At 39.8% G+C, this 21,097-nt stretch overlaps 1 protein-coding gene across 2 annotated transcripts in view; it reads right to left on the reverse strand.

Moving 5' to 3' along the window:
- The window catches only part of LOC150090509 (transmembrane protein 19-like), a 99,151-nt gene extending 81,064 nt beyond the window's left edge, over positions 1-18,087 (reverse strand). Inside the window, exon 1 of one of the 2 annotated variants that reach the window (XM_090378569.1) lies at positions 17,919-18,087. In XM_090378569.1, the coding sequence (XP_090234695.1) occupies positions 17,919-18,063 (145 nt within the window). In that variant the 5' untranslated portion in view covers positions 18,064-18,087. Of the gene's footprint in view, positions 1-17,873 lie in introns of both variants that reach the window. The other variant, XM_090378562.1, reaches the window with a different exon arrangement.
- Positions 18,088-21,097: the final 3,010 nt, after the last annotated feature.

Genomic DNA, 21,097 nt, shown 5'->3' on the forward strand with positions numbered 1-21,097 from the left:
CCCAGCAGCTTGCACTCTCCCTCCTATGGCAGCGAGAGGATCAGAGTGGAAGCAGAGGGTGCGAAAAATCTCTGCAGACGACCAGGCTGCCATGCACAGAAACTGAATTTGGCCTGTTACAATGTAAGATCACTCATCGGTGAAGAGAGGATATTAGAGCTGGAAAAGGAATTAGAAAATCTGAATATCACAGGCTTGGCAGAAACAAGAAAAAGAAATGAATCACTTATAAGTTCATCAAGTGGAAATATGCTATATACCAATGGAAACAGTGAAGGTGGAGTTGGCTTTTTGGTCCATAAAGAAATAAAAAACATTTTGGAATTTAAAAGTTCATCACCAAGGATGTCAAGGTTACTACATAGGATTTCTAAGAAGAATAAACTAAAGATTATAATGATATATGCACCAACATCGAGCCATGATGATGAAGAGGTTGAAGGAATATACACCAAAATTGAGACTTCTAGATGAACAGAAAACTTAATACACCATCATTATGGGGAACTTCAATGCTATGGTTGGAAAGAGGCAAAACAGCACAGAAAGTGAAAATATAGGAAATTTTGGAATTGGAACTTGTGGAATTTCCAGAATCTTGAGGAATGTCAGTAATGAACACTTTTTTCAAGAAAAGGGTGAACATAGTGGACATGGAAAGGCACAAATAGATTAATAATTAATGAAATTGACTTCATCCTAACAAACAGAAGATATATTTGCAAATGACGTGACCATCCTGAACAAGGTAAATGTTGGAAGTGATCACAGAATGGTAAGATGCACAATTGATATAGATGCAAGGAAAGAAGGAAAAAACTGAATTGAGTAAATAATACAAATGTCGTTGAGATTACAGAAACGGAGAAAAAGCAGTATGTACTGGAACTTCAGAACAAGTTTGAGTTTCAGCAGACCTTTCAGGACCAAGATATTGACAAGGAATACAACTTTCTAAAAGTGATAAAGCCCAAAAACCTATAGGTAAAAAGAAATCCAAAGAAGAAAAAAATTAGTTAAGAAACACTTGTCACGATGAACAAAAGGTGACAAATGGAGTACAAGATAAACACCAACAAGGATAAAACTGTATACCGATCACAGAGCTTTTAGATGAGCAGAAAACCCACTACACTATTATTATGGGGGACTTCAATGCTAAGGTTGGAAAAAGACAAAACAGCACAGAAAGGAGAACTATAGGAAATTTTGGAATTGGTGAAAGGAATGAAAGAGTTGAAAGACTTGTGGAATTTGCAGAATCTCAAGGACTGTCAGTAATGAACACTTTTTTCAAGAAAAGGGTGAACAGAAAGTGGACATGGAAGAGTCCAAATGGATTAACTACTAATGAAATCGACTTCTTCCTCACTAACAGAAGATATATTGTGAATGATGTTACTGTCCTGAATAAGATAAATGTTGGAAGTGATCACAGAATGGTAAGATGTACACTTGATATAGATGTAGGAAAGGAAATGAAAAAAAACTGACTCAGGTAAATAATACAAAGGTCTTTGAGATAACAGAAGAGGAGAAAAAGCAGTATGTATTGGAACTTAAGAACAAGTTTGAGCTTCTACAGACTGCTCAGGACCAAGATATCGACGAGGAATATTACAACTTTCTGAAAGTGATAAAGCCCAAGAAACCTATAGGGAAAAAGAAATCCAAAGAAGAAAAAATTAGTCAAGAAACACTTGTCATGATGAACTGAAGACGACAAATCAAAAGCAAGAAAAACACTGACAGGGGAAAAAATGAGTATACTGAGTTATGCAAAGCCATTAGAAAGAGACTCAGATAGGACATAAGATTTAACACAAGAAAAGTAGAACAAGCATTAAGAGAAAACAAAGGATTTAAATCAGCAGCCATGAGCAGTAATGCAGAAAAACAAATGATACTGAAACTGAAGAATAGGGATGGTGTACTTATAAACAGCAGAGAAGGCATAATTCAAATAGCAGAAGACTACTATACAGAATTATACAATGAGCGAGGGAATGATGCCAGCAGTGGGGAAGATGGATTGCAAATTAGCAACACATACGACATACCTGATATTCTTCCTGATGAGGTAGAACATGCATTGAGAAAATGAAGAATCAGAAACCCCCGGGGGAAGATGAAGTTACTGTAGAGTTGTTAAAATTGGGAGGAAGAGACATAACACAAAAACTGGCAAGGCTCTTCACAAAGTGCATTAGAAAAGGTGTGACGCCTAAGCAGTGGAATAATGCAATCATAGTTTTGCTGCATAAGAAAGGAGATAAATCAGAAATTGGAAATTATAGACCAATTAGCTTGTTATCCCACATCTACAAGTTGTTCACAAGGGTCATTACTAACAGATTAGAAAGAATACTTGATGATAATCAACCGAAAGAGCAAGCTGGCTTTAGGACAGGATTCTCAACTATGGATCACCTTCACGTAATATCACAGCTAATGGAGAAAGCAAATGAAAATAAAACACCATTATGCCTGGCATTTGTGGATTATGAAAAGGCATTTGACTCCATACAGCATAAGGCAATGTTTCGGGCACTGAAAAGATAAGTCACAGATACCCCATATATTATGATTTTGAAAAAAATATGAGAGTGCTACCTCCTTTATTAGACTAGACAAAGACAGTAGGAAATTTAAAATTGAAAAAGGAGTTCGACAAGGAGACACAATATCTCCGAAGCTGTTTGCTGTTGCCCTTGAGGAAGCTTTCAGAAGATTAGACTGGTCGCAGAAAGGAGTCAATGTGAAGGAGAGTACCTAAACCATTTATGATTTGCAGATGACATTGTGGTCATAAGCCATGATCCCAAAGAATTAGAGGAAAATCTTAATCAGTTATGCACAGTTAGTAAGGATTTTGGACTAAAGACGAATATGGCTAAAACAAAAGTAATGATGAACAAGTATGCCATAGAAAGGGAAATAATGATTGAAGGAGCAGTAATTGAAAAGGTGGAGTCATATACTTATCTGGGACAAGTCATCAGCTGTAAAAATGATAAATGGCTGGAAGTCAAGAGAAGAATAAATTTTGGATGGATAGCATTCAGGAAATATAGTCACATACTGAAGAGCAATATCCCAGTTTGTCTGAAACGTAAAATAATGAACCAATGTATACTCCCCACCATGACTTATGAAAGTGAAACTTGGGCACTCACCAAAAGAATGGAAGAGAAGCTGAGAACTACACAGCGAAGAATGGAACGAATTATATTGGGAATCAGACTGTTAGATAAGAAGAGAAACACATGGATTAGGCAGCAAACTCAAGTAAAGGACATTCTTATCAAAACTAAAGAACTAAAATGGTCTTGGGCAGGACACATAGCTCAGAGACATGATGACAGTTGGACTAAGGAAATAAAAGAATGGTACTCAAGAGGAGCTAGAAGAAAACCTGGAAGACAAAGGCGGAGATAGATAGATGAAATTCATGAGTTTGTGGGTAGTAAATGGATGGCCAGTGCTCAAAACAGAAGGAACTGGAAAACTGCTGGAGAGGCCTTCATCCTGCAGTGGATTGAAAATGGCTGATGATGATGATGATACCAAGTTAAGCAAAGCCATTAGAAAGAGACTCAGAAAGGACATAATATTTAACACAGAAGTAGAACAAGCATTAAAGGAAAACAAAGAACTTAAATCAGCAATAATACAGAAAGACAAATGATACTGAATTTGAAAAATAGTGGTGTACTTATAAATAGCATTGAAGGCATAATTCAAATAGCAGAAGACTAGTATAAAGTATCATATAAGGAGCAAGGGAATGATGCCAGCAGTGGGGAAGATGGATTGAAGAAAATGAAGAATCAAAATGCCCCAGGTGACAATGAAGTTGCTGTAGAGTTGTTAAAATTGGAAGGAAGAGACATGACATAGGAACTGTCAAGACTTCACAAAATACATTAGGAGAGATATGATCCCTAAGGACTGGAATAATGCAATCATAATTTTGCTGCATAAGAAAGGAGACAAAACACAAATTATAAACCAATTAGCTTGTTGTCCCTAATCTACAAGTTGTTCACAATGGTTATCACTAACAGATCAGAAAGAATACTTGATGAGAATCAACCGAAAGAGCAAGCTGGCTTTAGGACAGGATTCTCAACTACGGATCTCCTTCACATGATATCACAGCTAATGGAGAAAGCAAATTAATAAAAAACACCATTATGTCTGGCATTTGTGGATTATGAAAAGGCATTTTACTCCACACAGCATAAGGCAATGGTTTGGACAGTGGAAAGACAAAGCACAGACACCCCATACATTATGATTTTTAAGAAAATATACAAGAATACTAGATCCTTTATTAGATTAGACAAAGGCATTAGCAAATTAAAATTGAGATAGGATTTCGACAAGAAGACAATATCTCCGAAGATGCTTACTGCTGCCCTTGAAGTTTCAAAAGTCAGGCTGGTTGCAGAAAGGAGTCAATGTGAATGGAGAGTACCTAAACCATTTATGATTTGCGGATGACATTGTGATCATAAACAACAATACCAAACAAATAGAGGAAAACTTTAATCAGTTATGCAGAGTTAATAAGGATTTTGGGCTAAAGATGAATATGGTTAAAACAAAATTAATGATTAGCATTAGTTCAGGCATATCATACAAGAAAGAAAGCTTACATAGCAACAGTCAAAAAAAAAAAAAAAACACACCTTCCCATTTCACCCACCTTGTCACTCCAAATATTTGTCTAATTCAGCCTTAACTTTATTTAAGCTATCAACTTCCACAACAACAGATGGAAGTCTGTTCCAGCAATCAACTGACCGCTGGCTAAAGGCAAACTTCCGCACATTTATTCTACAACTGTCTTTCAAGTTGAATCTATGCCCCCTCAGGTTCTTAATCTGAGCAAGCAGAAGTATCCCATCCGCACTGAGCCTACTCAAACCATTCAAGGCCTTACACACCTCAATCAGATCACCTCAGAGGTACCCAGTCTCCAGATGCTGCAATTTTCAGAACTTAAGCCTCTCTTCATAAGAACATACCTTTGTTCCTCTCACCAATCTCGTTGCCTTTCTCTGTACTTGTTCTAACAAATCTATATCCTTCCTAAAACGAGTTTGGTGTGACATAAGCATTGGGAGATCAAAATCGAGAGTAGGAGTGTGCTATAGGCCTAATGACTCTGATGAGTATAATAAGAAACTGTACAGGGAAATAGAGTGGGCCAGTAAATCAGAGTCTTATAATGGGGAATTTTAATTTCCCAGATATTGACTGGAATTTGGGGGCTGGTCACTCACACACTAACAAGGCTTTTGTGGATTTATTGGATGATTGTTTTCTACATTAGCGTGTTCGGGAGGCAACTAGAGGGAGTAATACACTTGATTTATCAGTAGTGATTCTTGATGCATTAAGAATCTGCAGGTAAATGAACTGTGATCACTGTGGCAGTGATCACAGTGTGCTGAAGTGGGATTTACTCAAAGAGGAAACTACCATTAGGGGTAAAGGGAAGGGTTATTGCTTCCGTAAAGGCGACTACGATGGACTGAGACAGTATTTAAATTCTATACAGTGGGACCAACTGATGATGTTACCAACAGCAAATTCAAAATGGGAAGCATTCAAAGAACTTATCTTGGAAGCTACTAGGCTTTACATACCAACTAAGAAATATTGCTCAAGGTTTAGGCCTAAGTGGATGTCAGATGAACTAATGAGACATATGGCAGAGAAGAAAAATGCATGGGATACATACAAATTAACACGTGACACAGAAGCCTATGATAGATACAAGTTGATCTGTAACCAAGTTACAAAGGAGGTTAGGCAGGCGAAGGCAGATTACGAGAAATCTTTGGCAAGGGATGCAAAGAAAAACAGCAAAGAGTTCTTTACTCATGTAAACTCTAGAAGTAAGGGGATGGATCAGATTGGTCTACTTGATATCGATGGGTCAATTGTCGATGATCCTGCTCAGGTAGCTAACAAACTGAATGAATATTTTGCATCGACATTCACACATGAGGAGTTATTCAGCGAGGGGAATGCCAGAGGTGTATTCAACTCTGGCAGTAAGCTAGAGAATATTGTAATAACTGAGAGTAAAGTGGAGGAGAAATTGTTGAAGATAAATACAAGAAAGGCACCTGGGGTGGATGGGATCTATCCAGTTATATTAAAGGAGGCAGCAAAGGAAGTAAGCAAACCCTTAGCCACAATTACGAGAGCTTCTTTGGACTCAGGGGAGGTACCCATAGACTGGAGATGTGCAAATGTGACACCAATTCACAAAGGAGGATCAAAGGCTGACACAAGCAATTATACTTGTTTAACTTCTACTGAGCCATAATTATACTGAGTTTAACTTCTGTTCCAGGAAAATTAATGGAGGTACTGGTTAAAGAAGAACTGCAGGATCATCTAGACAAGACTTCAGTTATAGCTTGAACACAGCATTGTTTTGTTAAAGTCTTGCAAGACCAATTTGATTGGATACTATGATGTAGTCACAAAAGAACTGGATGCAGGGAATAACTTTGATATTATATATTTGGATCTTAGAAAGGCTTTTGATACTGTTGCACATGGAAGACTGCTGCACAAATTGGAGCAGTGTGGCACTGGAGGCAAATTGCTGCTATGGATAAAGGGGTGGTTGAGGGGGAGAAGACAGAGTAGTAATCAATGGACACTGCTCATCGTGGACTAATGTTATTAGTGGAGTCCCTCAGGGTTCAGTATTGGGTCCATTATTGTTTTCTGTATTTATAAATGATATTGATGACGGTATATCAAGCTTAATGTCCAAGTTTGCAGACGATACAGAGGTTGGCAGGGTTGTCAAGGACACTACTGACACTATGCTACTGCAACAGGATCTGGAACGGTTGAGCAGATGGGCTGAGAGGTGGCAAATGAAGTTTAACATTGACAAATGTAAAGTACAACATATGAGAAACAGCAACCCCAGAGCAACGTATCAACTCTGTGGTACTACACTGACAGTGGTAGAGAATAAAAGGGACCTGGGGGTGGTTGTACAGGCAGATATGAAGTTTTCTGAGCAGTGCAGACGGGCTGCAAGAGTAGCTCATGGTGTATTGTCGATGATATATAGGAATTTTTCTAGCAGGGATAAGGAGGTGATTATTCCCTTGTATAAGGCAATGGTCAAGCCACACCTGTATACAGTACTCTAGGTACTGTATACAGGTCTCGAGACCTCATTTTAGGAAGGAAGTAGAGATGCTGGAACGAGTACAGAGAAGGGCAACAAGATTAGTGAATTGAACAAAGGGGTGCTCTTACGAAGAAAGGCTTAAGTTTTGCAAATTACAGTGTCTGGGGACTAGGCACCAGCGAGGTGATCTGATAGAGGTGTATAAAGCATTGAATGGTTTGAGCATGCTCAATGCTGATGGGATTCTTCCTCTTGCTCAGAATAATCACCTGAGAGGGCATAAATTTAAATTGAGAAAAGACAAATGTAGGATAGACGTGAGGAAATTTGCCTTTAGCCAGCGGGTGGTTGGTTGGTGGAATAGACTTCCATCCCTTGTCGTGGAAGTTGATAGCCTAAATAAGTTTAAGGCTCAGCTGGACAGGTATTTCGAACGAACAGAGGGGTGAAGTGGAAGTGGTTATTTTTTATTTATTTATTTTTATTTTTTGGCTGATGCTGCATAAGCTTGCTTTCTTGCATCAAATGCCTCTACTAATGCTAATGTCTCCAGACCTGTAAGCAGTACTCAAGGTGTGGCCTGACCATTGCCTTATACAAAGGGATATTCACCTTCTTGTCCCTGCTAACAAAATTCCTATATATCATTGACAAAACTCCATGACCTGCTCTGGCAGCCTGTCTGCACTGCTCAGAGAACTACATATCTGAGTGCACAATTATCCCCAGGTCTTTCATTCTCCACCATTCTGAGTGTAGTACCACACAGTTCGTACGTTTCTCATGGTTTATTGCTACCCATATGCAGTATTTTGCATTTGTCAATGTTAAACTACAGTTGCCACTTCTCAGCCAATGTGCCTAACTTTTATAGATCCTGTTGCAGTAGCATACTGTCATTAACAATCATGTGTCAGAAAACTTGGACATAAGCCTGATATATATATTCTAGATAGAATTGATAAATACACAAAACAATGGGCCCAGTACCGAACCCTGGGAAACACCACTAATAACGGTGCACATAGAGCAGTGTCCATTTATTACCACTCTCTGCCATCTCCCACTCAACTATCCCTTTATCTATTGCAGCAACTTGCCCTTAATGCCATACCACTTCAATTTGTAAAACAGTCTTCCATGTTTGTTTATTTTGGTTTTTAGGAGCATTAGCAACTAAGGCCATATTGCTCCAGGGATATGCGGTGGTCATTCCCTGACCTTTCCGCATCCTCCGTATTTGGTGGTCACGGGCTCAAACCCTGGTCTAATCGTGTGCTATGCACTGCTGCTCCTGCCCGCCTGGCTATGGAGGCGCGAGTCTTCAATGTGCAACAGTATCAAAAGCTTTACTGAAATCCAATCAAAATTATTTTTTGCATCCAGTTCCTTTGTGACCACATCGTAGTATCCAATAAAACTGGTCGACAAGACTTCCCCTTAACAAACCGATGCTGTGTCTGAACTATTCCTGGTCTTGTCTAGGTGACCCTGCATCACTTTGTTAGCCAGAGACTCCATTATTTTCCCCGGAAAATAATTTAAACTAACAAGTCTATAATTATTTGTGTCACCCTTTGAACCCCCTTTGTGAATTGGAGATACATTTGCACATCTCCAGTCCATGGAGACCTCAACTAAATCTAAGGATGCTCTCATAATTATGACTAAGGGTTTGCTAACTTCCCTCACTGCCTCCTTCAATATAACTGGATAGATTCCATCTGCCCCAGGTGCTTTTTTTATGTTTAACTTCAACAGTTTCTCCTCCACTTTGATCTCCATTATTACAAAATCATTTAGCTCTCTGTTAGAGTTTGGTAAACTTCTATCCTCCCCTTCCTTACAAAATTCCTCATGTGTGAATGTAGATGCAAAATACTCATTCAGTTTATCAGCTTGTTTTTCTTTGCATCCCTTGCCAAGGATTTCTTGTAATCAGCCTTTGCTTGCCTAACCTCATTTGCTGTAGAAAACAAAATCCTGTAATAAATCCACAAAAGTTGCTAGGGTGCGAGTGACCAACCAACAAGTACCAGTCAATATCTGGAAAGTTAAAATCCCCCATTACAAGACACTCTGATTTACTGGCCTACTCTATTTCTCTGCACAACTGTTTGTTGTACTCAGAGTCATTAGGCCTATAACACACTCCTACTCTCATTTTCTCTTTCCCAGTGCTTATGTCACAACAAACTGACTGAACATTGTACAGTCCATCTATATCAACTGTATGCACTTCCTTAGATTTTATGTGTTTCTTAACTAACAGCATAATTCCTCCTCCCTTCCTATCCTTTCTGTACACATTGTACTCCCCAAATTCTAATTCTGCACTGCTTATATCTGTGTGACACCACGTCTGTGATATCCCAACAAAATCTGCCTTTGATGTCTTGATCAGCACTTCAAATTCATCAAATTTATTTACTATACTTCTAACATTGGTGTACATGCACCTGTTCTTACTCTTAGTTATCCTAACCCATGTATTTACTTGTTCCATTATGACTCCTAGCAGCTCTTGAAATAATGAACAACTATGCCACATAAAGGGATATAATCATTGAAGGAGTAGAAAGTGAAAAGGTGGATTCACATACTTATCTTAGACAAGTCATTAGCTGCAACAATGATAAATTTCAAGTCAAGAGAGGAAGAAATTTCGGATAGATAGCATTTAGGAATCGCTCAGTCACATACTGGGGAGCGATATCCAAATTTGTCTGAAATTAGCATTAGTATTAGTAGAGGCATATGATGCAAGAAAGCAAGCTTATTCAGCATCAGCCAAAAAAAAAAAAAAAAAAACACACACACCACACCCATGTCAGCCCTCCGTTTGTTCGAAATACCTGTCCAGTTGAGCCTTAAATTTGTTTAGGCTATCAACTTCAACAACAAGTGACGGAAGTCGGTTCCACCAACCAACCACCCGCTGGCCAAAGGCAAATTTCCGCACATCTATCCGACATCCATCTTCCCTCAATTTGAATTTATGCCCTCTCAGGTGATTATTTTGAGCAAGATGAAGAATCCCATTGGCATTGAGCATGCTCAAACCATTCAAAGCCTTATACACCTCTATCAGATCACCTCGCCGGTGCCTAGTCTCCAGACTCTGTAATTTGCAAAACTTAAGCCTTTCTTCGTAAGAGCAACCCTTTGTTCCATTCACTAATCTTGTTGCCCTTCTCTGTACCCGTTTCAGCAGCTCTACATCCTTCTTGAAATGAGGCCTCCAGACCTGTATACAGTACTCAAGATGTGGCCTAACCATTATACAAGGGATAAGGAGGTGATTATTCCCTTATACAAGGGAATAATCACCTCCTTATCCCTGCTAGAAAAATTCCTGTATATCATTGACAAGACACCATGAGCTACTCTTGCAGCTCGTCTGCACTGCTCAGAGAACTTCATATCTGCCTGCACAATTACCCCCAGGTCCTTTTCATTCTCCACCACTGTCACTGTAATACCGCAGAGTTGATATGTTGCTCTGGGGTTACTGTTTCCCATATGTAGTAATTTACATTTGTCAATGTTAAACTTCATTTGCCACCTTTCAGCCCATCTGTTCAACCTTTCCAGATCCTGTTGTAGCAGCATAGCGTCAGTAGTGTCCTTAACAACCCTGCCAACCTTTGTATCATCTGCAAATTTGGACATTAAACTTGATATCCCATCATCAATATCATTCATAAACACCGAAAACAACAACGGACCCAACACTGAACCTTGAGGAACTCCACTAATAACATTAGTCCACGTTGAGCAGTGTCCATTGATTATCACTCTGTCTTCTGCCACTCAACCATCCCCTTATCCATAGCAGCAATTTGCCTCCAATGCCACACTGCTCCAATTTGTGCAGCAGTCTTCCATGTGCAACAGTATCAAAAGCCTTTCTAAGATCCAAATATATAATATCAAAGTTATTCCCTGCATCCAGTTCTTTTGTGACTACATCATAGTATCCAATCAAATTGGTCAGGCAAGACCTGCCCTTAACAAAACCATGCTGCGTCTGAGCTATAACTGAATTCTTGTCTAGATGATCCTGCAGTGCTTCTTTAACCAGTGCCTCCATTAATTTACCTGGAACAGAAGTTAAACTAACAGGTCTATAATTACTTGTGTCAGCCTTTGATCCTCCTTTGTGAATTGGGGTTACATTTGCACATCTCCAGTCTATGGGTACCTCCCCTGAGTCCAAAGAAGCTCTCATAATTATGGCTAGGGGTTTGCATACTTCCTTTGCTGCCTCCTTTAATATAACTGGATAGATCCCATCCACCCCAGGTGCCTTTTTTATGTTTATCCTCAACAATCTCTCCTCCATTTTCCTCTCAGTTATTACAAAATCATCCAGCTCACTGCCAATGTTTACTTTACCAACATCATTCTCCTTCCTGTATAACTCCTCATGCGTGAATGTAGATGCAAAATACTCGTTTAGATTGTTAGCCACCTGAGCAGGATCCTCAACTGTTGAACCATCAATATCCAGTGGACCAATCTGATTCATCCCTTTCCTTCTTGAGTTTAAATATGTAAAGAAGTCTTTTCTGTTTTTCTTTGCATCCTTTGCCAAGGAGTTTTCGTAGTCTGCCTTTGCCTGCCTAATCTCCTTTGTGACTTGGTTACAGACCAACTTATATCTATCATAGGCTTCCATGTCACCCATTAATTTGTATGTATCCCATGCATTTTTCTTCTCTGCCACATGTCTCATTAGTTCATCTGACAACCATTTAGGCCTAAACCTTATTTCTTAGTTGGTAAGAACAATATTTCTTAGTTGGTATGTAAAACCTGGTAGTCTCCAAGATTAGTTCCTTGAATGCTTCCCATTTTGAGTTTGCTGTTGGTAACATCAGTTGGTCCCATTGTATAGAATTTAAATACTGTCTCAGACCATCGTAGTCACCTTTACGAAAACAAAAACCCTTCCCTTTACCTCTGATGGTAGTTACCTCCTTGAGTAAATCCCACTACAACACACTGTGATCACTGCCACCTAGTGGTTCATTTATCTGCAGATTCTTAATGCATGAAGAATCACTACTGATAATCAGATCAAGAGTATTGCTCCCTCTTGTTGCCTCACGAACATTCTGATGTAGAAAGCAATCATCCAATAAATCCACAAAAGCCTTGCTAGTGTGCGAGTGACCAATCCACAAATTCCAGTCAATATCTGGGAAATTAAAGTCCCCCATTATAAGACTCTCTGATTTACTGGCCCACTCTATTTCCCTGTACAATATCTTATTATACTCATTAGAGTCATTAGTCCTATAGCACACTCCTACTCTCAATTTTGATTTCCCTATGCTTATGTCACACCAAACTGACTCGACACTGCCCTGTCCATCGATGTCAACTGGCTTCACTTCCTTGGACTTTATGTGTTTCTTAATTAATAGCATAACCCCTCCTCCCCTCCTGTCCTGTCTATCCTTTCTATACACATTGTATTCCCTAAATTCCAGTTCCGCATTCCTTATATCTGTGACACCACGTCTCTGATATCCCAACAATATCTGCCTTTGATGTTTTGAGCAATACCTCAAATTCATCAAATTTATTTACCAAACTCCTAGCATTGGTACATGCACCTGTTTCTATGCTTAGCTACCCTAACACAACCCATGTGTTTACTTGTACCGCAATGACTCCCAGCAGTCTCTGAAATATCCTGCATCTTGTTTTTCAGTCTTCTGCTCATTTCAATAGACGCAGTGCAAGAATCACTTCCACCTCTGCCAGTGGCTACTGTTAATCTATTAGTCCTTGTATCCCCCCCCAACTAGCAGTTTTCCGAACCACCTAACACTGCCTCGACAGCATCAGCAAAAATTCTTGCACCCTTTCTATTTAAGTGTATCCCATCCCTGTAGAAGCAATCTCTCCTGTTAACAAGTACAGTCCAGGCTGAAATAAATTCTACCCTTGAGCCTTGCACAATCCCTCCAGGGCCGAATTGATCGAAAAGGCTCTCTCATATACTCCCTCCTATCGTGTCTGGGCAGAATTGCAGACACTTTCAAATTCAACCCTAATTCACGGCTTTTTTTCAACAGTGACCTGTACTTGCTAAGTAATTCCGCCAGTCTCCTACTCTTAATATCATTAGTGGCAACGTGTACAACTATATCACCTTTTGTGCCCTTAAAAGATGATATCCGCTCTACAACGTCATCAACCTTTGCCCCTGGCAGACATACCCTGGTCCTATTCCACCTATCCTTTTTACAAAGCATGTTCCCCGTTTCCCTGACAATAGAGTCACCAACAACTACTAGTTCCTGTGGGACCAGTGCATTCTGCCTAGGGGGCTGCCTCTGTGTTGCCTGATGACCAAGTGCAAGCTCTGGCGTTGATGTGGGCAGCTGAGAGCTTGATGGGCCCCTCAATTTATTTCCTTCGAGGGCATCCACCCTGTCCTTTAAGCTCTCATAAAGGCCCATAACAACGCTGAGTTGTCGCCTGATTTCCTTGCACTTCTTACATCGTGCACACACAAAGACATCCCCCTTGGCAGTATCATGTCCTGTACCCGACTGTCCGCAAACATCAAGCAAACAGTGCATTTTAAAAGACTGTGATTCAGAGGGCAACTGCCCCCCCCCCCTCAGTTCACCCCTGAACCACAGCACTCCCATTAGCTTGAGCCTTTTGCTTTGCTGCTCTGGTCAGAGTCATGATTCCGATTTAATTCAATAAAATTTCAAAACAAAAATTAAATCCTTAAGTTCCAAATCCCAAAACAGTTATGTTATATATTTTTTTTTTTCGGTATCTAGTGTTTTCTACGAGTTCCCTTTATACAACTTCCGTATCACGTGTACCACTATAGTTATGTATTAATTATTTGTTACGATTAAGTCGTTATATATATATATATATATAGAGTTAAAAATACAATTTAATTGACAATAAAGTTTATCAAGATTAATAGATTTACTGATTAATTGACAATATTATATTATGCACTATACTACACTAAGCTTATGCTATCGTGTAAAAATGGCGGGAATTCACGAACAGTACTTCTACAGACTCGTAAGTATTGATTAGCTTCCAAATCTCGCTATCTCAATTTAGAATAAACTAAGGATCCTGACTAGTCTATAATCTACTTATAGAAGATAATTTGATATAACAATTGGTTAATAAATCGACTAAATTTGGTTAAAAAATAAAAGACCTCTCGTTCAATTTGTAACACGTGGATTTGATACCGTTACCGATACCTACAAAATCTCTGTCTAAGTTAAACTTTAAACTAAGTATCGTAAAATGTAAAATAATGAACCAGTGTATACTCCCCACCATGAGTTATGGATGTGAAACATGGACTCATCAATATAATGTAAGAGAAGCTGAAAACTACACAGCGAAGAATGGAATGAATTATATTAGGAATCAGACCATCTGATAAGAAGAGAAATATTTGGATTAGGTACCAAACACAACTAAAGGACATTCTTATCAAAACTATAGAACTGAATTAGATTTGGGCAGGACACTTAGTTCAAAGACCTAACAGATGGTCTAAGAAAATAATAATATGGTACCCAGGAGGAGCTAAAAGAAAACCTGGAAGACAACAATGGGGATGGATAGATGAAATTCAAGAGTTCATGAGTAGTAAATGAATTGGCCATTACACAAAACAGAAGGAACTGGAAAGGCCTTCAGCGGATTGAAAATGGCTGATGATGATGATAATAACCCCTTTACTACTCTGGCCAGCAACACTCTTGACAGTAGCTTATACAGAGTGTCCCAAAATTATTGGTACAAATGTTTAGGGGAGGTAGGTAACATCTAAAGGAATGTGAATCGCATAGGAACCCATAACCGGAAACGTCACCATAAGTCAGTACATGGCGCCGTTCATCAGTTCGCGAGATGAAAAATTTCTGGTTTACTCATTCAAGCAGTAATCGCCGCACGAAGAGCATGCATCGATATACGAACTGTGAGCTTGCAGACATGCACCCAGTGTGTAGATTAGCAGAGGACAATGGACGAGCCACTCAACGAATTTATGGAGAATGCTTCCCAGACAAACATGTACCGGACAACTGTTTGTTTGCATGTGTGAATCAAAATTTGTGCGATTATGGGTCACTTAGAGGTAACAGGAGTAGGGCGGGCAGACCACATTCGATGCGAACTCCCGCCATGGAAGAAAGTGTGTTGAATGCCTTCCAAAATAATCCTACTACCAGCACATGTGCCGTTGCCTCTGCATTAGGAGTGTCTCGTTGCAGTATACAGCGTGTCTGGCACGACGATTTCTTACACCCCTTTCATCACTAAAGGGTTCAGTTACTTCTTCCCCAAGATCATCCTGCACGCATGGCTTTTGCACAGTGGTTTTTCCAAGAAAGTGTTCAAGACTTGAATTTTCCAGTCTATGTTTTATTCACGGATGAGGCTTATTTCACTCGGGAAGGCTTATTCAATCAGCACAATGCTCATGTGTGGGCTCACGACAACCCACGTGGTGTGCGCCCCAATGCGGCACAACATCGCTTTGCGATAAATGTGTGGGCAGGTATGGTCGGTGACTGCTTAGTCAGCCCATACCTGTTACCATCCCGCATGAACTGCGCTAAATATCGGATCTTTCTTGAACAAGTTCTACCAGGGTTACATGACAATGCTCCAGCAAATGTGAGACGCAACATTTGGTTTCAACATGACGGGGTACCTGCCCATTATGGAAGGTGCGTTCGTGACCATTTGAACAAGCATTTTGGGCGTCAATGGATTGGCCGTGGTGGACCCGTTGCCTGGCCCCCACGCTCACCTGATTTATCGAGCCTTGATTTCTTTCTGTGGGGGGGGGGCCCTCAAATCTATTGTGTATGAATCGCCTGTGGAGACAGTTCTTATCGTTGTTATTTGGTTTTTAGGAGCATTAGCAACTAAGGCCATATTGCTCCGGGGATATGCGGTGGTCATTCCCTGACCTTTCCGCATCCTCTGTATTTGGTGGTCATGGGCTCGAACCCCAGTCTAATTAAGAAGCATGTGCTTCGCACTGCTGCTCCTGCCCACCTGGCTACGGAGGCGCCTGTGGAGACTGAAATGGATCTCATGGAGAGACTAGTCTGCACTGCTGCTACTGTCAAAGAAACTCCAGGTGTGTTCGACCGTTTCCGCCAATCCATGCTGCGTTGGTGTCACGCATACATCGCGTCTCATGGAACCTTCGTGCATCTGTTGTAACATCATGAAATGCATCCATCTCGTACTCCATTGTTAATATTATGTCAAATAAATGTTTGCCACTAATTACTGTCTTGTGCCTCTGCTACTACTTTCCCGTGACGTTTCTGGTTATGGGTTCCTATGCGATTCACATTCTTACTTATCTCCCCTAAACGCTTGTACCAATATTTTTGAGACACCCTGTATACCATTGGAAGGTTTTTAGTTTGACCACTTAGGAAATAACCTAGGTATTATGACAGTTGCACATGTGGAAATGTATAAACACTTCCCCAGCAGTGGTAGAAGCATTTACATATTTATGTACAGAATCCAAACTGAAAATAAACAAACATTAGCATCCTGCTTATTCTTAACATATCTCCTCTGAAGTAAACCATCCCTAAAGTTATTTTCTAAGCAGGCCGGCTATAATCTAAGCAGGCCGGCTCACACATGAATTATATCTCATACCAATCTACATTTTTGTAGCACGCTGTGGTACAAATTTCACTCTAGCAATCTGCACTGACTCTGTGTAATAAACTGACACTGCTTATTAAAATCATTCGAAAATATGCATAACGTGGGTATCCACTTTGTGATCATGGCTTCTATTCTTGAATCCATCCCAAATTAGTGGCTTAAACTAACAAAACCTTTTTTCACGAGCCAAAAATGAAAGTCTATTTAAAAGCCCGCACTTCTTTTGCTTGAATCCATCCTGAATTAGCCTTCTTCCTTGCCACAGTATGGCGTGTATCATGTTCTGGAGTATAACCGCATAACTATTTTAAAAAATTAAAACAATTTACAAATGCCAACTGGTACATACTGCGTTACTGTTGGGTTTCAGGTGCATCAGTGACTTAGTTCTATTGCAAGTTCGTAAATTTACAAATTGTTTGTAAATTATTATTATTAGCCATAAGGCACAAGGAATCCAGTGACTTTTGCTGCCAAACAAAAAAAAAAAAAATATATATATATATATATTGAGTTACAGTGAGAGAGTCAAAAGTAGAAGAATGATGATATCCAGCTCAGGACCCCCCAGACGTGAGACGCTGGGGAAACTGCTTGTGTTTCTGTGGTCGATTTGCCTGCGGGCTATACGAAAAACCATGCTGCCCTCGCCAGAAATCAATTAAACCAAAATTTAAAAAAAATCATAATCGATATGAATCGAACACGGGTCTTTTCAAGCGGTGTGGGGATAAAGGCGATTCTATTAACTATGCTACCCAAGAAGCCAAATGACACGTGCGGAACTGAATATTCTATAAGCTAAAGACTTCGTACTACAAAATGATGGTACTAAGCATATTTTATACTAATTTCAGTGACAACTAGTGAGAGAGAGAGAGAGAGAAATCCAGCATATAGCAAAAATAACTTAAAAATAAGTCTAATTTTAGTCTAGAGTCAAATAATTCCCATATCAATATTAAGGTAGAAATACCTGCCTCTAAACGAAAGTCAATTATGCCGAAAATCTTTCTCTCACCTGAAGCATATAATGAGAATAAAAAGGTTGCAAACCAAAATAAAAGTGCCACGGGCAAAGCAGCGGCTAACACAATTATCCCAAAGGCCGCGTTAATAAACCCCAGTGGCATGTCATCCGATCCACCGGGAGCAGCTGCAGACATTGCTTGTCAGAAAAAATTTACCATCACTATTCAGTCTTAAAAGATCCACAAACAATCCCCCACCAAATACAGCACCTCTGAAGTGAAACCTAGCGGCAAGAAAATGAATATCAAATAACAGCGAAATTTCCACTTTTCAATTCATATCATTCACTAAAGAATTAAATCAAATTTCAAAGCTTTTTAAATTTTTAATATATCAACATACAAATTTCAGTAAAACTTTAGAAAACATATCGATGAAATATTATTCATTGTGATATTTTCTAATTGCAGGAATTAAATTAAAAAAAAAAAAAAAAAAAAGTCCGTGAGTGTCCTGTTGGCAAGAAAGATATTTTATGTGAAAACATCTTTAACGGAAATGACGTAATTAAGTAACTTCCGAAATTATGTTTATTAAGTAACTTCCGAAATAACGTAAATTAAGTAACTTCCAGAATGACGTCAATGCTGTGAGTAAAGTTGATTCGGTTGAGTAAGTAGAGGTCGTGGGCGGGGTATTTACCGGCAGAAGGTCAAAGATGTTGACTGGAATTTGTGGGTTGGTCACTCACACTAGCAAGGCTTTTGTGGATTTATTGGATGATTGTTTTCTACACCAGCATGTTCGGGAGGCAACTAGAGGGAGTAATACTCTTGATCTGATTATCAGTAGTGATTCTTCATGCATTAGGAATCTGCAGATAAAGGAACCACTGGGTGGCAGTGATCACAGTGTGCTGAAATGGGATTTACTCAAGGAGGTAACTACCATCAGAGGTAAAGAGAAAGGGTTTTTGCTTTCGTAAAGGCGACTATGATGGTCTGAGACAGTATTTAAATTCTATACAGTGGGACCAACTGATGATGTTGCCAACAGCAAATTCAAAATGGGAAGCATTCAAGGAACTAATCTTGGAAGCTACCAGGCTTTACATACCAACCAAGAAATATTGTTCAAGGTTCAGGCCTAAATGGTTGTCAGATGAACTAATGAGACATATGGCAGAGAAGAAAAATGCATGGGATACATACAAATTAATGGGTGACATGGAAGCCAATGATAGATACAGGGTGTTTCAGTTAAACGTTTCAGAACTTCTAAGAGGGGTAGGGTACATCCTGACAACTCGAAATCATATAGCAATGTGGAGTCGGAAATGCTTTCCTGAAGCGGTGTTGTACACAGAAGCACCATAAAGAAAAGAGACCGTAAGTGAGAAATCGTTTTAATAATACATGAAAAGAAGCAAAAGGTACATGGATTAAAGTAAGTGTTCGAAGTTTCTTCCACGGGCTACAATGCACGCCTCACATCTCCGACGCATGGACATCTGAACATTCTGGAATACTCCAGGCGAATTTCGAATTTCTTCGGCAGCTACTGCGATTCTTGCAACCAGCTCCTCAGCATTGTCAACAGGGGTGTCATAAACTAGCGATTTCATATGACCCCAGAAATAAAAATCAAGACATGATAGGTCGGGTGACCGAGCAGGCCAACGCACGGGACCACCACGTCCGATCCACTGTTGACCAAATGTGACATCCAGGTAGTTACGAACATCTCCGCTATAATGGGCAGGGGCTCCATCGTGTTGGAACCACATTGTCTGTTGCGTCGATGCAGAAATCTGTTCATCTCTCAAAAGTTGTGGCAATACTTGCTGCAGAAAGATCAAGTAGTTGGTCCGGTTAGACGACACGGTAACAGGTAAGGTCCGATGAGGTGATCTCCCATAACACAGGCCCATTCATTAACCGAAAATCGAATTTGTGCTGCACGACGACTTCTCTGTACAAAACCGCTTCAGGAAAGCATTTCCGACCCCACATTGCTATATGATTTCGAGTTGTCAGGATGTACCCTACCCCTCTTAGAAGTTCTGAAACGTTTAACTGAAACATCCTGTATAAGTTGGTCTGTACCAAGTCACAAAGGAGATTAGGCAGGCAAAGGCAGATTATGAGAAATCCTTGGCAAAGGATGCAAAGAAAAACAGAAAAGAGTTCTTTACCTATTTAAACTCAAGAAGGAAAGGGATGAATCAGATTGGTCCACTGGATGTTGATGGTTCAACAGTTGAGGATCCAGCTCAGGTGGCTAACAATCTAAACGAGTATTTTGCATCTACATTCACACATGAGGAGTTATTCAAGAAGGGGAATGTCGTAGGTGAAGTAAACATTGGCAGTGAGCTAGATTATTTTCTAATAACTGAGAGGAAATTGGAGGAGAAATTGTTGAGGATAAACATAAAAAAGGCACCCGGGGTGGATGGGATCTATCCAGTTATATTAAAGGAGGCAGCAAATGAAGTAAGCAAACCCCTAGCCATAATTATGAGAGCTTCTTTGGACTCAGAGGAGGTACCCATGGACTGGAGATGTGCAAATGTAACCCCAATTCACAAAGGAGGATCAAAGGCTGACACAAGTAATTATAGACCTGTTAGTTTAACTTCGGTTCCAGGAAAATTAATGGAGGCACTGGTTAAAGAAGCACTGCAGGATCATCTGGACAAGAATTCAGTCATAACTCAGACACAGCATGGTTTTGTTAAGGGCAGGTCTTGTCTGACCAATTTGATTGGATACTATGATGTAGTCACAAAAGAAGTGGATGCAGGGAATAACTTTGATATTATATATTTGGATCTTAGAAAGGCTTTTGATACTGTTGCGCATGGAAGACTGCTGCACAAATTGGAGAAGTGTGGCATTGGAGGCAAATTGCTGCTATGCATAAAGGGATGGTTGAGTGGCAGAAGACAGAGAGTGGTAATCAATGGACACTGCTCAACGTGGACTAATGTTATTAGTGGAGTTCCTCAGGGTTCAGTTTTGGGTCCATTTTTGTTTTCTGTATTTATAAATGATATTGATGATGGTGTATCAGGCTTAATGTCCAAGTTTGCAGACGATACCAAGGTTGGCAGGGTTCTTAAGGACACTACTGATACTATGCTGCTGCAACAGGATCTGGAAAGGTTGAGCAGATGGGCTGAGAGGTGGCAAATGAAGTTTAACATTGACAAATGTGAAATAATAC

This window comes from Mastigoproctus giganteus, chromosome 1, assembly GCF_048544385.1.
Source record: "Mastigoproctus giganteus isolate SK-2022 chromosome 1, ASM4854438v1, whole genome shotgun sequence".
NCBI lineage: Eukaryota > Metazoa > Arthropoda > Arachnida > Uropygi > Thelyphonidae > Mastigoproctus > Mastigoproctus giganteus.